The 16,410-nt window shown below is 45.8% G+C and overlaps 3 protein-coding genes across 4 annotated transcripts; 1 reads left to right on the top strand and 2 right to left on the bottom strand.

Annotated features, from left to right (window-relative positions):
* The first annotated feature begins 382 nt into the window (after positions 1–382).
* Positions 383–8,890, top strand: LOC131258616 (MYND-type zinc finger-containing chromatin reader Zmynd8). The gene is made up of 7 exons (XM_058259971.1): positions 383–610; positions 680–2,081; positions 2,188–2,439; positions 4,194–4,365; positions 4,442–6,798; positions 6,878–7,672; positions 8,053–8,890. The coding sequence occupies exons 2-7, from the start codon at positions 741–743 to the stop codon at positions 8,437–8,439; spliced, it is 5,304 nt and encodes a 1,767-aa protein (XP_058115954.1). The 5' UTR covers positions 383–610; positions 680–740; the 3' UTR covers positions 8,440–8,890.
* A 96-nt stretch (positions 8,891–8,986) lies between these two features.
* On the bottom strand, positions 8,987–11,976 carry LOC131272843 (thiamine transporter 2-like). Its single transcript, XM_058274709.1, has 3 exons — positions 11,851–11,976; positions 10,744–10,875; positions 8,987–10,660 (listed from the first exon to the last, which is right to left on the bottom strand). The coding sequence occupies exons 2-3, from the start codon at positions 10,867–10,869 to the stop codon at positions 9,407–9,409; spliced, it is 1,380 nt and encodes a 459-aa protein (XP_058130692.1). The 5' UTR covers positions 10,870–10,875; positions 11,851–11,976; the 3' UTR covers positions 8,987–9,406.
* Positions 11,977–12,477: 501 nt separating this feature from the next.
* Positions 12,478–16,348, bottom strand: LOC131271555 (uncharacterized). Of its 2 annotated transcripts, XM_058273026.1 has the most exons (4): positions 15,745–16,348; positions 15,415–15,678; positions 13,902–15,066; positions 12,478–13,822 (listed from the first exon to the last, which is right to left on the bottom strand). In XM_058273026.1, the coding sequence occupies exons 1-4, from the start codon at positions 16,240–16,242 to the stop codon at positions 13,767–13,769; spliced, it is 1,983 nt and encodes a 660-aa protein (XP_058129009.1). In that variant the 5' UTR covers positions 16,243–16,348; the 3' UTR covers positions 12,478–13,766. The 2 variants fall into 2 exon arrangements, with proteins under 2 accessions (XP_058129009.1, XP_058129008.1); XM_058273025.1 differs by having other exon boundaries at positions 13,902–15,678.
* Positions 16,349–16,410: the final 62 nt, after the last annotated feature.

The following is a 16,410-nucleotide window of genomic DNA, read 5'->3' as shown; positions in this document are numbered from 1 at the left end:
TCCTCCTGGACTTTTCGCTTTATCCTTTACCCCCATCCCTACCTGTAGAGAAATGTCAAAACAACACCAATACCGATTCACGGACAAGGAAAGTTGTACGCAGCAGCACTTAATGTTGGATTCGCGTATCCAATCTCCTACAAAGTCGTGTGAAATATAGTGAATATTAATATGTGCCACTTACTAGACAGCTCAAACGATTCTAGTTCCGGTATTTTGTAAAACAAAAACTCGATTTCGCCGTCAATGGCCGTATAAAGCTGTGACCAGTGTCTAAGAAATTGTTGTAGGCCGTACTCAGCCGTCACCACTACATACACTTGTACGTTGTTTGCGGCTGGCATTTTAGCAAACGGAGCTTCATTATTCTTGTGAACTTCGAAGGAAGCAGAAGGTTCGAGTGACATCTTAGTACACCGTGGACTGTAAAATTTTTAATTTTCTGCGTTTCTCAACCAGTGCCAAGGTTTGTATTGGCTACCACCAATCGTAGGTTTCGATACAAAAAAGCGAATGTATGAATTCTGGATGTATCTTTTTTGTGAAGTAAAGTGAAAAGTGAGCCCCGCTAAAAAAAATAGCACGCTGTGTTGGCAGTACTGCATAGAAAGTAATCGTGGTATCAACAGTGAATTCTAGGTAATAAGTTTCATTCAATTTCCTTGTTGCCATCTTGCAGGTAAAACGAAGCATCGGAAAAATCGTCTTGTAACCCATCTTTGCTGTCACCTGGACCGGGCATGTCATCCGGTGAAATGCGGGTGAAAGTAACTGCGTCTGCAGACCGACAAGACGCGATCCGCACGGCCACTGCACAGCCAGCGCCGGTATTAGCCGTCCGTACGAGTACAACTGGAGATGTGACTCCCAAAGCCGTTCCCGATCGCGATCGTGTGATCGCAGCAGACGTCAAAAATACAGCAGTAGCAAGTAGCAAAGATGCTCAAGCAACGGATAATCCTTTCAATGGCATTGACTTCGGTACTATGGTACAGAAAATAAGAAAAGACTCTCATAAACCCAAGTCTAAATATCCTACGTTCATATATAAACCCAGTGAGGAGCTTCCGGACAAGTCTGATTATCGAAAATCATTCGGTACGGGTGAAATGAGTAATATACAATACAAAGTGGCTGCAAAACCCGGTACCGCGCAGGACAGTGCGGAGCGAAATTCCATTGTGATCAGAAAATGGTCCACCGATGGAGGGTTGAAAAGCGTAGAAAAACCTAGGAATACCACTTCCGAATCTTCGAAAAGGAAGAGCACACACGATCGTAGGATTGATTTAGCCAATGTTGATCAATTAATCGATGAGAACGTGGCTGCCGGTGGAAAAATGAGGAATGTGGCCAAACATTTCCGCAGGCAGAGCACACACAATTTCGAGACTTATGTTCAGCCTACCGTGAAAGAAGTTAGAAACATCGTGCCGAGTACTGATGCAAGCGAAAAACATGGTACTGCCGGAAACCAACCGCAGCAAGAAAGCAGTATTGCACAGCCGGAACCGATAGAACCAGCGGCCCTTACTAGCAGCATTGGTAAAGATGATTTCGAAGTGCAGAATAAAAGTTTCCCTTCGGCAGATGGGACAACAAAAGTGTCCAGGGAAATAAAAATTCTAAAAGATACACAATCCCAATCGAAAGTTCTGGCGGGGTATTTAGATGACGCATCCCAGCAAGGAAAATTACGTAAACGTCGCTCCGACAGCGCATCACCAGCTTGCACGAGTGCGCCTAAACAGGTGTCACCTGCTGCTGCACCTGCAGTGGCACACCGAAAGCGGCTGCAGAGCCGATGTTCCGTCGCGGAGGACGATCCCTCCACAGTCGGAGTCACTAATAGACGTACTGGTATGCGTTCAGATAATGAAGAATTCAAATTAAAGCATCAGCGTTTCTTACACAACTTACACGACAAAGGTGCCGAAGCAATGGACGATTCGGTGGGAGAGGACACTTCCCATGACCAGCCAACGACGGCGAATGATAGCTTATCATCATTCGGTAGCGATGGAATAATGTCCATAAAACCGCTAGACGAATCTTTTGGACCAATAGCGGAACCTCCGAAGGTAATTATTTTGTGTTTCTCGATTGGTTGAGGATTTTGAATACGGTAGCTTTTTCTTCGTGTTCATAATGTAATCGTATGCATGTTTCGACTCCATCTCCTTACAGCCCGGCTACGATCGCTTCTGTTTCCGTTGTAAGCAAAGCAAAGGAGAAAGTTTGGTTGGCTGCAACTCTTGTATTCGCAGCTTTCACCAAGGCTGTACACGACCGATGTACAACGATGACAACTGGACCTGTCAGGAGTGCAAATCATCGTCATTGGCGCATGAAACCAATCCTTTTCCTACCGAAGGCTACGTTAACTTGCACGATTGCCTGCAGTATGTCCTAGAGATGCTGTTGTGTAATCATGAAGCGGTAAGCTTGCACATATATATAAGGAATTTAATAATGGATGGGTTTAGTTATGTGTTCCTGTAGTTGCACTACTGAGCCTGATACTCTGGGGTGTTTATTAGCTAAGGTTGCTATAAAGAAATCATTACATCCTTTTATTATTTACTCCATGATAACAAATGTAAAGCTGTGGATGAGCAACAGTACGTTTTCAATGTAATTTCCGCCTAATCATGCCCTAACCAAAAAACAAGTACCAGTTAAACATTTCGCTGTTACTTTTTTATGTGTACTAGTTTTGTCAATCCTGTTGGCTGCCATTTTGTTTTATCGCGTTAAACATTATGGTTATGTAGGTTCACTAGCCGTCACCAAAACTGTATAGTAGATGCTGCTGCTGTAGGAGTGTTGAAATGTAATTGTATGTTTGAGTATGTGTGCAGTTTATTCATTGATAGCATTTATGGCTGTTAGATATGTTGTCCAGTAAAATTCATATTTAACTTTTATGTTGCTCCATTGATCTTCTAATTTTACATAATCAACGATTGTTGTCTAAAGTATTATGTATATTATTTTGAACAAAAGATGCTAACCCTTTTATGCTGGCTGGTGACCTTTTTTATTAAAATATCAGGTCAGCAAAGTATGGTCTAGATTACAGTGCAGGTTCAATGTCAGTTTTGTATTTACTCATTCATAAAAGAAAAATTGTTGATATATGTACATATAGCGAATGTTTTACTCACCAACAGCCAAATCCAGCAGTGTAGTGTTTGGCTATATGAAATGCTTTACAGTAGGCTTGTATCGTTTGATTATCCAAGTACACTGGGGGATTTTACGGTTGGTTAGTGAAAGGCTGTGCATATAACGCTACCGTAGATGTACCATATTTGGCGCAGTTAAGGAAATTCTGCATAAAAAGTTGAATAACCAAATCAATGTTCGGTCAAATCATACTACGTTTTGCGCAGCGCTAGCCTAACTACCATAGAATACAAGTAAAATAAGTGAGAAACTCTTAAATTAATATTTATTCATGTTTCAGAAGCCCTTTGTGTGGCACATTATGTTATGTTCCTAACTTGGCGCATTGTTTTTGCAATGTTCCTTACTTGGCGCACTTAAAACAAAATGGATGTAGTTCATTGAATTCAACAGCTTTATTCAAAATTCAACTTAAAACAATAGAAACACTTTTCAACAGCAATTTAAAAAACAATTTAACTTTTTTGCCACGGACTTTTGCTTCTCTCGTGAAAATAAAACTATCTCATCGCTAACTTTTATAATCTCATTCATCAAAGCCTTCTATGATTCAAAAATATCTAGCAGTGCGAACAGTCATATTCTCCACGGTGAATAATTAGGAACCCTGGGAGCCAAACTTGACGCAAAATATTTTCGCTTCAAAATTAATATAAAAATAAAAAAATTGCGCACTTGTGGGTGGAATTTTTCATTTAATTAAATATACATTCTATAACATGTTTTGATGCGGATGTATTGTACAAGCATAAACAAATATTTGACTACATATTTTAGGCTGAAATGTTTTGGAAATAGTCTAATATCGAAGAAAATACTAAAAAGTGCGCCAAGTTTGGACCCGCGCCAAGCATGGTGCTTCTACGGTACTATAAAAAAGATTGGCGCTTTCCATGGGAGAAAAATATACCACTAAATCTGCTAAATCTAGTACATGACTGAAGATGAAGATCGTTGTAGACAATTGATATGTTCTTTCGCCGCTATTGTTTTATTCTAAACAGAACCGTTTATTCAATCCTTTGGATAAGGCAGCGATTAAGTCATATGAACGAGTAACACATCATATGGATTTAGTGGAAATATCAAACAAGTTGAAGGCAAAACAATACAGTACAACAGAAGAGTTTTTGGCAGACTTGAACTGGATTGTACATAACATAACAATATGTTCTGGTAAGTGCTGAAGAAATCATGTTCCCATTATCTCATACATACCTTCTCATATGTTACGTACTCTTTTATATTGCAGACAATTCTAAAACATTAAGTGTGGCTAAGGTGTTGTATAAAGTTGGCAGATTACAGATCGTAAATATGGAAACGTGTCGTGAGTGTTATATGAATGTTCACAGAAAGCAGGCGACATGGTTTAAAGAAGCCTGCAAGAACCCGCACTTGTTGGTATGGGCCAAGTTAAAGGGGTTTCCGCACTGGCCCGGAAAGCTGATGAGCGTGAACGCTAACAATCAGGCGGATATACGATTTTTCGGGGAACACGACCGTGCCTGGGTGTCGGTGAAGGATTGCTACCTGTTTTCGAAAGAAAGTCCTAATCCACAGAAATCTGCAAAGAAACAGCAACTGAGTGAGAGCTTATTTGAGGCAGGGGAGCATATCGAAAACCTTATTAAACGTTTTGGGTCGTTTAATTATGCTCCATACCGCACTCCTTTGGACCCCACCCGTATCGACGACCATTTGAAGGAGATGGTTCCCAATGCATTTGAAGAAAACAGATCCAACGCACCTATGATAAAGATAAAAATTGTAAATAACCACGGAAAGATGACTGCTCATACATCGAAGGGATCAATTGGCGAATCACCATCGTCTACTGGAACAGTATCGATGGATATATCTTCTTCTACTGATTCTGCCAACAAACCAAACCAAAAGCGCGTCACGCGCAGGGCGTCGAAGGCGGCGATGCTGAATGATGATGAGGCAAAAGTGGTACCGGAAACAGAAAGCGATGTAAAAGTCGCAAAGAAACGAAAGAGTGTATGCTTCCAAAAACCATCCCCCTCGGAATCTGAATCGGTTGGCAAGCTGGTTATACATCGCAATTCTGGAAACTGGGCAACGGAAAACATCTCTAAGCGCCGCAAGTCGGTTATGGTTTCCCCAGCGGAAAACAAAAGCAAAGCAAAGAACAGCTCGGATGCGAATGGGACGGACAGTAATGTTAATATCGCCGAGGTAACAGATAACCAAACCCCGCCTGAGCAAGATGACAACAGGTTGAACGAGTCTCCTTTACCTCGTAAAAATAACGAGCAGCTTGAAGCTAATGTATCTAAAGAAATTCCACCTACTGCCACAACCACACGTAATAAAGCCTGCAATCCTTCGCCAGATTCCAGCAATGCTGAAGTAGTACCTTGCGTCCCAATACCGATAAAGGTAGAAAAACTTGACGACGAGTATGAAAAGGCATCGCTATCTGGCGGTTCCCCTGAAAGCATCTCCGCAGCCACTGTGCAACAGACGCATGAACGAGGTCGCCCTGCTCCCGTATCGGAAAATATTTCCAAAAATCAAAAGGCGAGAAAATCTTTTCCTGGGGTGGCCCGAAATAGTGTTGGTCCGGTCTCGATAGGCAAATCGAGCACAATGATGACCATCGTTCCGAAGGCCAGTGTACCGGAAAGTAATTCGCCAATAATATTGGTACCAAATATTACGGCGGAAGCTGTCCGTCTCACCAATAATTGCACTGCGTCGTCGAATGGTACGGTTGGCAACAAGGAGGCCTCAAAGATACCAGTTTCCACCTCGTGTACTGTTGTTCCGGCAAGCTCTACCAACATTCAGCTTCCTTCCAGCAAACAAAAAACAACAGTCGTCAGAGCATCAATGGTGCTGTTGCCAAACCTTGAAAAATCCATCGATACTCAATCGCCTCCTACGGGGCTGCAAAGCGTGCCTAGCAACAACCAACAGCCCCGACTGGCATCAGTTTCCGTGGCGGCGACTCAACCTGCTAAGCAGCAATTCGCGGTACTGCAAAGTGAAGTCCTAAGTAAACAACACCCTATGGCGGCACCAGTTTCAATTCCGACAACAGGAGCTTCCGTAAAGGAACCAACTCAAACGTTAATACAACAAAGTGTATCCAGCAGCAGTAAGCAACATCTTGGCGTGGCACCAGCATCCGCTGCGATTCCCGGCCTCAGGCATCAGGAATTGCCACTAAACGTGCAAAATATTGCTAACTACAAACAACCGTTTCGTATGTCGCCAGTTTCCGTGCCGGCATCGGGCGTCCCATCGGTGACCACTGAATTGGCGCCTGCAACATCTGCGCCACAACAGTCAACTGTCTCTACTGGAAGTGTAAATAGTCCTCGGTTGATGCTCCGAAATTGTGGAACTGTAAACAATTCAAATGCCTGCAGCTCCCTCCCAGAGGATCAAGATGTCATCGTGATTGATGAAGGATCCCCAGAGCCATCTCCAGCTGCTGTAAGATCGAATATGAAAAGAAAAGGTTCACAGCGAAATTGCACCCTGCCGCCTTTGCAACCCAAACCGAGTGGTTCCCAAGAAGGAGAGCTTGAGAGCAACCTATCGTTTACCGAACTACTCGATAACTATGCTAGTCAGGTAGAGTATTTCATTTTTCCAACATTTCATTTGTACGTGTATTCATCTGCATTCCTTCGTCTCTCATTATTATATACAGGTCGCCGAAAAATCTCGCGGTTTGCTCGAGCACACCTTACGGCAGCTAGCAGATGACGGATTGTTGAAAGCGAAGGTTGTTCAGCTAACATTGGAGCTTGAGCAGACCAGACAACAGCATAGTCTGACGATCGAAAGACTAAAGAAAGAGCATAAAGATCAGATAGAAACTTTGCGGCTTGACAAAATTCGAAGCGTGGCTAAGGCGAAAAAGGCCATGTGGTGCCGAAGCTGCCATCTCGAGGCAAATTTTTATTGCTGTTGGAATACGGCCTACTGCTCGGACAAGTGCCAGATGGATCACTGGCCCCAGCACGAACCTGCCTGCGAGCAGATGAAGAAAGGAACGAAGATTAACACTGTTCCAAGGTCTCCGGAAGGAAGTGGTTCATTCGTCAGCCCGTACCCTTCGTCCTCAAAGGCTAAAGTTCAGGTACGCCAACGAATGCCAGCCAGTTCCCCCACGACCATCAAAACAACGCCTGGCGTGCATCAGGATCAGCACTTTTCGCACTCTGGAAGTATGAGGATGGCACCGAACTCATCGATGGTGGCTCGCCCGGGCGCTAATAATGTTGCCGGGGGTTCAAACATTTACACTACACCCCGAATCCATTCGGTCCAAAGTCACGCAACCGGGTTCGACTCTCATCCCTATTCTAATAACGTGAATGGTGGTGGTAGTGCAAAACCATCAGCAACAACGGGATCGTCTCAAACGCAACGAAAGCAGCTACAAACTAGCCCTACATCAATTGCTACCCGCGATACACCGGCTGGTGAATTTAGTACAGAGGTACCTTGTGTTTATATTCCGTAACAAATTAGCACGGCTTTGTCAAGCACCATTTCTTTTTTAATTTTAAATTTGACCTTGTTATACCCAGATTATGAAATTATTACGTATGCTACGGGTTACGTGACGGTGTGCTAAGCATTTAATCTATTTTGTAATGAAACAGGTGCTGTTTTTGTATTCAGTTTTTGTTGCCAATTTTCTACCACCTTCCTTCTTAATACTTTCCCAAAACGTATAAGCCAGTAAGCTGTTGTGTTAGCGTTGTGTGCAACAAATTTAGTTACTTCTAACCGTCACCTTTTCGCATTTATTTCTTCATACTCGGTTTGTTCGTATTCGCATTGTGATATATCTCGCATCAACTTCCGAAACCGTAGAGAAGGTTGCTGGCTGGCTATACACTTGCCTCCACTTGCGTGAGCAATAGCAATCCGGGAAGACCTATATCGACGGCACCGCTGACGCCCACAATGCCAACAATAACGTTAACACCAACCGGACGCGATAGCAACCCCTCCACCACTGCCAGCCGTTCAAGCGCACCGAGCGTATGGAATCAAATCGTCGTGCAATCGGCTTCGGGCAGCGCTACTTCCACCGGTGAATCGTTCTTCGACCCGCCGGTCTACAGAATCGGAACGATACACTCTGCTGCCATCCTTGGGTGCGTTCCGAATGCAACCGGTACTGGCAGCAAAAATAGCTCCAATGGGGAGACAGGATCGAGCCCCCCCAACACGACGGTGCGTCGTCATCCACGATAGTAACAAAAACAAGCGGGCAGCTATCGGTCGTATGATATGAACAGATTTCCTGCGAGTTCAATGACGACGGTCAATGATTTTGCAGCTTCAGTTTACCGAAACGAACAAACAAACAAAACAAGCTCAGCTTATTTTTCTATACTCTTACTCTTTTTATAATCAAATGTTTAAGAATTCTCTAATTTTATTTTACAAACTAAATATCATTGCTTTATTTGAAGCAGGCAATCATCGAAACAATTCGATTAACAAAACAAAATTACAATTATGAAGTTATTCAGACCTTTTTTTCAATTTGAACTAATGATAAAGGGCAAAATGAACAATTTGCGACGATAAGTAGGATTAAACGATGTACAGCTTTAATAAAAGAGAAAAACGTATTTACGTTTAAACAACAACTTTAAGCGATATTGAATATACTTTCCTAAGAAAGAATGTAAGAAATGAATTTTCCTTCTTGGTTTGATGATAATTTAATGTTGTATGGGGTGTAGTGTAACGATGCGATAAGGCTTAGGCTCCATTGGTATATTATATTTCTTTTGTTGTTTTATTGAAAATATATCAGTTCTTAACTATCTGTTGTAAACTATTTGTCGAAACCCTTTCAGGAAAAGTACAGGGCACCTTTTGTTTCACAGTGGAGAATCGTGGGTCTTAGCGGAAACGTTAAACGTTTTACATATAGAGCGACCAGTTTATAGGCTGAAGAATATTCATCTAACAACAATACTTTTACCACCGGATGTGTTGTTTGTGGTATGCCGTTGTGTTTTTGTTCATGGCGTTCTTACATAAGTGGTCATCTCTCGTGGGCTCACTGCGCCAGCGATGTGAGTGCCTTGAACGTCTTATCAGATGGTCTCACAGTGGTGCCAGAGAACAACTGCTTTGTACTATCGATTTCCCAACCAATCAGCCTCATCGTTTATTTGCTACGCGGACAATACTAGCATAAGTATCTCTACGTTTTGGAGCGTCTTAAAATACTGCTGATTATTTCCGCCGCTAGGAACGCCGTGTAAATGCCACCTAGTACCAGGAAGTAGCTGCTGAAGACAGTGAACTGCCCAAACACGTCTAACGCGAACCATCCATCGGCGTCGGTCACAGAGAACGTGAGGAGCGTTTGCAGCGACAGTGCCACGAGGGTGTTGAAGCCAAACACCAGGCCGAAGCAATCGTCTGCAATATTTTTCGCTATCTCCGCACTGACCACCGTAATGGCAAACGCGTACAGCACGCAGAAGATCATGTAGCCGAGGTACGACACTATCAGGTCATTCGTTTTCGTCGCCAGAAACATCGCACCACCGGCAGCAAACGATAGGACGGCGAGCGCGAGCAGGCTCGTGCGGGGCTTCAGGAAGCCGCTGTGCAGATACCCGGCTAGCAGGGACACGATGGCACCGAGAAGCGTGAGAGCTGCTTCGACGGCCCCATTCCACACGGCCGGTTGCGTTTCGTCGATCGAACTCCAGAGTGCTTGCACGTAGGCGAGGATTTGAATGTACCCGGCCATTGCCAGGGCGTACCAGATGCTCCACTGCAGCACACTGCGATTGGTGTAGGACGTTCGAAAGTGTGACCATAGCAGGACGAACGCTTCCTTCATCCGCACGCTAAAAGGTGCACGGAGCCGTTGACTGAACCCATGACCGGACACTCTGCTCTCATCCGAGCGATCGTCTCGGCCATTTTTATCAGACGGGTGATCAACACCGGTCACCTCATGGGTCCCACCGGTGGGCTCGGTCAGTGTTCGCCTGTGGAAGTACATACTCGTTGGGACCGAGGGTAAGAAGAGTGCCCACAGCGTGGCACTGATTTGGGCAGCCAACGACAGGAAGTTTAGCTGCCGGTAGTCCATGGCCTCAAAGTGCACGAGCAGCTGCGCTAGGCTGGCGGCGAAAAAGCGACCACAGTAGATGGCAGCCCGTGTGTGCGATGTAACCTTTTGGTAGTGCTCCCGGTCCACCTTAGCGTAGATGTAGCTAAAGTAGGCGACCTCGGCCGCGCAGTAGGTGCCGTAGAAGATTTCCAGCACTTTGAGCGCGTCCAGCGATGTGGTCCACGTGAGCATACTCCACACGATGATACCGGCGGCCCCGTTGACGACGATGATCGGCTTGTAGCGTAACAGGTCCGTCACGAGGAAGATTACGGCCAGCTGGGCGAGATACGAGTACGTACCGATTGGAAACGCCTCCTGGACAATCTGACAACGAGAATCAACGAGGAAGGTTTGTTAATGCACGTTTGGTTCATTTGGTGCTTTTTTGCTGCAGAAAATCCTGGTACCTGATCCATCGTTAGGTTGCGCCATGGTCCGGCAAGATAGTCAACGATGAATGGTTCGCTGGGGCGAATTTCTTTCAGGAAGCCAAACGTACACAGTAGCAGGGATATTTTCAACCATGGTTGCATTGTGCTCTACGAAAGAATGCGAAAATAATGATAAATATTTGTAAGTAAACAATCTATGGAATATATGCTATGGCGGGAAAATCAAGTCATCTAGATACAAGATAGATCCAATCTGTAACGATAAAATAATCGAAGTGCTTGTAATTGATTATCTATCAGCAGTTGTCCGACAACATGCAGTTGATCGTGATCGTTTAGCAGTTAACTACAATGTCGCACCATGACCGTGGGGAATCGTTCGGGGCAATCATTCAAGTAGTCTTATCACCTTTGGTTCGCGATTATCTATTTTTCACGGTCGTGTATTGAATCTACAAATAAGAGACAATAGCTTAAGGGTATGATAGCTTGATATACCATTAAGATACTTATCAGGGCGAACACGAATTCGTCCCAGAATGAGTTTTATAAATCAAATTCAATATTTTTTAACTTTGCCCTGGGTGTGTTTCCGACCGGCTGAAAGTGTGACCAATTGTACCAATTGATTGAAAGTATGGTAGGAACAGAAATAGCCTGTTCGGTATTGTTATTTTCCCTCCAGAAACACGAGGACTGACTGGCCGTTCACGTTTTGTTCTTCGTTGGGTAAACGTTACGCAACCGTAAGTGTTGGTGAACCGAGGTTGCCCATAGATTATGATCGAAGTGTGCGCAAATTGTGATTGATTTGCATCACAGCAAACAACTTTTCTTGCGGGTTTGAAGGGCGTTATGTAGGACAGCCGAAAGAAATGCTATGTTGCTGATGGTGGCAAAAATATATGGAGAGAATTTACAGAACACAGAATGCAAAGTTTACTGCAAAGTGCTTTCATAGACATATTACAATTTAGCTTGCTTGTATCAGCAATATTTTTAACACGCAAAAAATCGTACGCTAATTTACCACTTGCAACCACCTTTGCGATTGCACCGTCATCGCGGTGCATTGGTGGATGACACAAAGATTGCAACAATTGCACTGCACACTTTACCTACCGTTTTCTCTTCTACGAAAACCCAACTGGATGGGCCCTTCGCGTTACAGACGCCCTGCGTGTGTCCGGATATACTGCCGCCCGTACACTGCGACCAGAAGGCGGCCAGCCACTAAGGTAAAGCGTGCATCAATGAAGGTACCAACCTTTTAGCGGGTGGTGATAATAAAGATAACACCATCAGCTGACGCGCTCGAGATGAATGAGTTACGAACGCGCGCCGCACAACGTTTGACAGTTCGCCGGAACGTTAGCGCAGCAGGGGATGAGGGTGGAAAAGCGCCAAGTGCATGGTGCAATGGGGGCACGGCAAAAATAACCCGCCAGCGGAGGGTGGCATCGGGAAACACACGTTGCGAGTAACATTTTGTTTACGATTTATTTTTGGTCCAATCCTGACGTTGCAAGCAAGCAGTGGAAACCACGCGTCCGATAAGAGAATCGTTCTCACTTTTTTATGTTTGCTCTTCTCTCCGGTTTGGTAGAAAGGAAATCTTGTTTGGAAACCGGTTGTTATATTATGCCGATGCAAGGAAAACTGCAAATACAGCAGTCGAATGGTCGATCGAATGATACATTTCCACCCCTCAAGAAAGCATGACCAAACATCATCGAAATAAGGTAGATTTTTAAATTATTGTGTTGTTTTTATTTTTACGACAATTCACCATTACATTCTAAATAATATATATTCTGGGGTTTGTTGTCATTAGTTAGTTACTACGCTGCCAATAACCCTCCGATTTGGGGTAATCTATTTCGTTTTGCCAGTAACTGCGGATCGATCGAGGCTCGGTTCCGCTCATCACATAATATACATTCGAACCATCGTTCTGCTGCTCTTAGATACTTAACAGTAGGTTTTATTTCCTTATCGCCATACAACCAACGCAAAAAGAAACCATCGAGGCTGGTCAACTCGCGATACTTGAGGCTGGACCGGTTTTTAAGTAAACTTGGAAATGTTGTCCTCACCAACCCGAAGCGTGTCTGCTCTGTGCACCAAGGTTGTACTAACGAACTTTCGAACGCTGGCTACGGGCGCTACATACGATTTGCCAGAACACTTGTCATGGGTTACATAGAAACGGGGGAAAATTATATGCATTTGTGCCTTTCAGTACATCGACTTATGCTAACATCCTTTTGAAGGATCAATATTTTTAGGGTAAAAATAATAAAAAAAAGGAGATTGCAAAAACAAATATGGCATTTGTTTCCAAAAATTGGATAGAATAATCAAATCGAAAGTTACACACACGATTCCCGTGTTTAAAGGACAGTTGTAAAGATTATTTAAAAATAAGAAAATAACAGAGATCTAGTCGGTTATTTGTTCGCGGGCTGGAGATTACAAAATTATCGTATGTGGAGGGAAATAACATTTAAATCACGCGCATTATTCGCTGCATACTGCTTGAAACAATCCGATAAAACACGAACTTTAAATTGGGTTGAAGATAAATAAACATTATAGTGTAAGCGTTCAAGGCGAGAGAAGAATATGTATCCGCTCATTAACGAAGGTGCAAACATTCAACAAGTACAATTAAATCGTCGAGGACATAAAGTAAATTCTCTTACCATTCCTACCCAGTCAAGACCGTATCCGGGGGGGAAAGCGGGCCGGTAATCGTTGTGCGAAAAACAAATGATTACTTAGCCTATTTCTTAACGCAGAAATGTGATTCGAAACAAGCGAGCATATACGATGCACCTCTCCATCGGCTTGTTGGCCGTGAAACTGGGTTGCGCTGTTCATTCTGGCTGCGTCGGGGGGAGATTCAACCTCCTAATCTCACTGGTAATGCTTAGCTGCTGCGGACAAACGTCAGTTCAGTTCAGTTATGAGTTGCTGGTCAGTCACAATGTGTGTTCGGGGGGTACGAAACGAAAGGTATCAATGCAATTTACAGCCTAGTTCCGTTCGGCATGTCCCTGTTTCAATGCGGTCGGATCATCATAATCGCTCACTGTGAAGAAAGAAGAAACGAAATGTTGACGGGTTTCTTTTTCCACCCCCTGAAGAACGTTCTAACGTGCGCCACATACCATCTTCTTCCTCCGCTTCGTTGCCGACAAGATGCAGGTCTTCCATTTCGTTCGGATAGTTATCTCCTTCCTTTCCGTGATCGTGCGCTATTTCGTTAATCAGCTTATCGCCCATCCGATCGATGATGGCCGCCTTACTGTCTGGGCCACCGGCAGCTCCTGGATCTCGCTTCGACCCGCCACCCATCCGACGCACGTGATCATTGCGGCGTGCATGCTGCAGTGCGGCGTGTTGCCCACCGCCCGGTACCATTACCTCGTTGTACTCGAGCTGCTGATCGAGCAGAGGATTTCCCCCGAACTGTGCCTTGCCATTGGCGTTGTCGTACAGGTTTGTGTCCTCCTCGGCGGCGTTAAGATTGTCCCCTCCCATGGCTAGCTGTTCGTCGTCGGCCGCGACACCATCGCCAGCCGCAGCCGGCCCCTCTCGATCATCTAGACCCGCGTTACCTGCGTTTCGTTTGCCACCGACTTCATTATCGTGCACCTCGTGGGCTCCATTATCCGCGTCGAGGTTGGCTCCGCCGTTAAGGAAGTTTAAGTCGGCACCAACTCCGCCGTGTCGTTTGTCAGATTTTCCCTTCTTGCCGCCACCGATTCCTGCCGAGGGAGCCCCCGCACGAACACTTCCCGTTGAGGTCCCGGATGCGGCAGCAGCGGCAGCGGCAACATTCGCGTACCGATTGTCCATGATGTTTTCACTGATATTTTCCTCCAGCTCGGGCATGACGTCTGGGAAGGGAACGATTCCCACTGGGACTGGCTTCGAGTGACGATTGGCCAGTGGTTTTCGTGCGACCGATCCTCCCGTAGAACGATTCGGAGCCGCACCTGCGCGGGACACGGAGGAGGCAGTGCTTGTTGTCGACGTCGTACTGCTACTAGCACCCCCCGCTATTGTTCCTCCACCGCCGCTTCTGGCGCCATTCTTACTGCTTTTGCTGGCTCGCTCCGGTACGGATACTCCACGATTGACGGGAAGGACGGTCGGTGCGGCTAAGATCGGAAGTTGCATGTTACGATCAGATGAAGCGGAACCACCAAACCTTCGCCCGCTGGCCGACACCGAGGTAGACGTCTTCATGAGGTGCGGCTCCTGCAGGACATTGTTATTCGGGCTGCCTTCAGCCGGTGCAACGACCGCCGGCAGCGGTTTGGGAATGATCTGAAAATTTTCCACAGAATTAATGATTCCACCATCGAGTACGGCTTGCAGGGAGCCACCGCCACCGTCGGGGGGATTAGTTTTCGATCGTCTGGTGCGGTCCGGTTCCGCCGCTCGGTCAGGAACCAACTCGAACGGGTTAGCAATGACGCGCGTCTCTTGCTCTTCGAAGGAACCCGCCGGCGCCGGAAGGTGTTGAATGTTAGTAGCGAAAGAGGGAGAGGAGGTGGCGAGAGAACCGACCGACACCGAACCGGTGGTGGAGCTGGCAGTGGTGGAAAAGCTAACCGGGGCAGCAGCGGGACGGCTTCTCAACGCAACCGGTATGCGGTACAAGTCTTCACTCACGGATAGCTGCTCGTTGAAGCTGTGGGCGTTTGCTTTCAGCGAGTTGGCAGCGGACAGCGCCTCTAGCACGTCCCGGTAGCGATGGTGTTGCCGCGGAAGTTGTTCGGCGGGCAGCTTGCACTGCTCCAGGTAGTGAGCATTTTCCTTCTCCATTTTTGTGGCGAGATCTCGTAGCTTCTCTATGATTTGGTCTTTGTACACCAACTGTTGACGAAGTGTGGCTTCGAGATTTATTTTCTCATTTTTAAGCTGCTCCACCTGGGCCTGGGGGAGAAACAAACACACACATGAAAGCTTATCCTGAGTAGTGTAGGCTACTGTAGTGTTTACCTTCAAATGTTCCGCATCGTTATCGGACTCTTGTTTGTACCGCTGCACCTTCCCCTGTAACTCTGACACTTTGAGCCGAAGCGCGTTCACTTCCTCCGATTGTAGTTTTTTGCTTTTGCTACACTCTTCCGTCAAGTCACCGAGCTGGCTCTTCACCAGATTGCACTGCTGCTGCAGCGACGCATACCGGATGTTGGCCTCCATCGACGACTTGCTGTGCTCTTCCTTTTCATCCTGAGCCCGCTGCTTCAGCTCCTTCCGGTTGGCTTCGTTGATCATACGTTCCGATTCGAGCGAGTTCTCCAGCCGTAGCTTCTGGTCGACGATAACTTCCATCTGGGCCTGGACGGACTTTTGCTGCTGCTCGCAGCGCAGTCCTAGTTGGCGCAGCTCGTCAAGCTGCTGCTGCGAGTTGTGAAATATTGTGAGGAAGCCTACCGTGAGAATAAGCAACCCGAGGCACACGAAGAACCGACTGCGTCCCGCTCGAGCCACCATCGTTGCACCGCTTACAGGCGTTCCCCGTTCGGTTCGGACACTTTCTACACGCACTCACGGAAGATCAATAATTGGTTCCCTGCAGATCAGGAGGTTTTGTGCTGCTGCGTTTGCTGGTGCTTTTGTTTACTCCATTCGTGTTATTTTCACTAGCAAACGAGTCGTGCG

Source organism: Anopheles coustani, chromosome 3 (assembly GCF_943734705.1).
Source record: "Anopheles coustani chromosome 3, idAnoCousDA_361_x.2, whole genome shotgun sequence".
In the NCBI taxonomy this organism is placed as follows: Eukaryota; Metazoa; Arthropoda; class Insecta; order Diptera; family Culicidae; genus Anopheles; species Anopheles coustani.
This window is presented reverse-complemented; position numbering and strand designations above follow the sequence as displayed.

Excerpts from the sequence above, each read along its gene's own strand:
- LOC131258616 (XM_058259971.1), top strand. The coding sequence starts at position 741 with ATGTCATCCGGTGAAATGCGGGTGAAAGTAACTGCGTCTGCAGACCGA. Across the intron at positions 6,799-6,877 it reads TCGATAACTATGCTAGTCAG|GTCGCCGAAAAATCTCGCGG; the intron begins GTAGAGTATTTC and ends TATTATATACAG. Across the intron at positions 7,673-8,052 it reads CTGGTGAATTTAGTACAGAG|AGAAGGTTGCTGGCTGGCTA; the intron begins GTACCTTGTGTT and ends CCGAAACCGTAG.
- LOC131272843 (XM_058274709.1), bottom strand. The coding sequence starts at position 10,869 with ATGCAACCATGGTTGAAAATATCCCTGCTACTGTGTACGTTTGGCTTC. Across the intron at positions 10,661-10,743 it reads GCAACCTAACGATGGATCAG|ATTGTCCAGGAGGCGTTTCC; the intron begins GTACCAGGATTT and ends TCTCGTTGTCAG.
- LOC131271555 (XM_058273025.1), bottom strand. The coding sequence starts at position 16,242 with ATGGTGGCTCGAGCGGGACGCAGTCGGTTCTTCGTGTGCCTCGGGTTG. Across the intron at positions 15,679-15,744 it reads ACGATGCGGAACATTTGAAG|GCCCAGGTGGAGCAGCTTAA; the intron begins GTAAACACTACA and ends TTTCTCCCCCAG. Across the intron at positions 13,823-13,901 it reads CGAAGCGGAGGAAGAAGATG|TGAGCGATTATGATGATCCG; the intron begins GTATGTGGCGCA and ends CTTTCTTCACAG.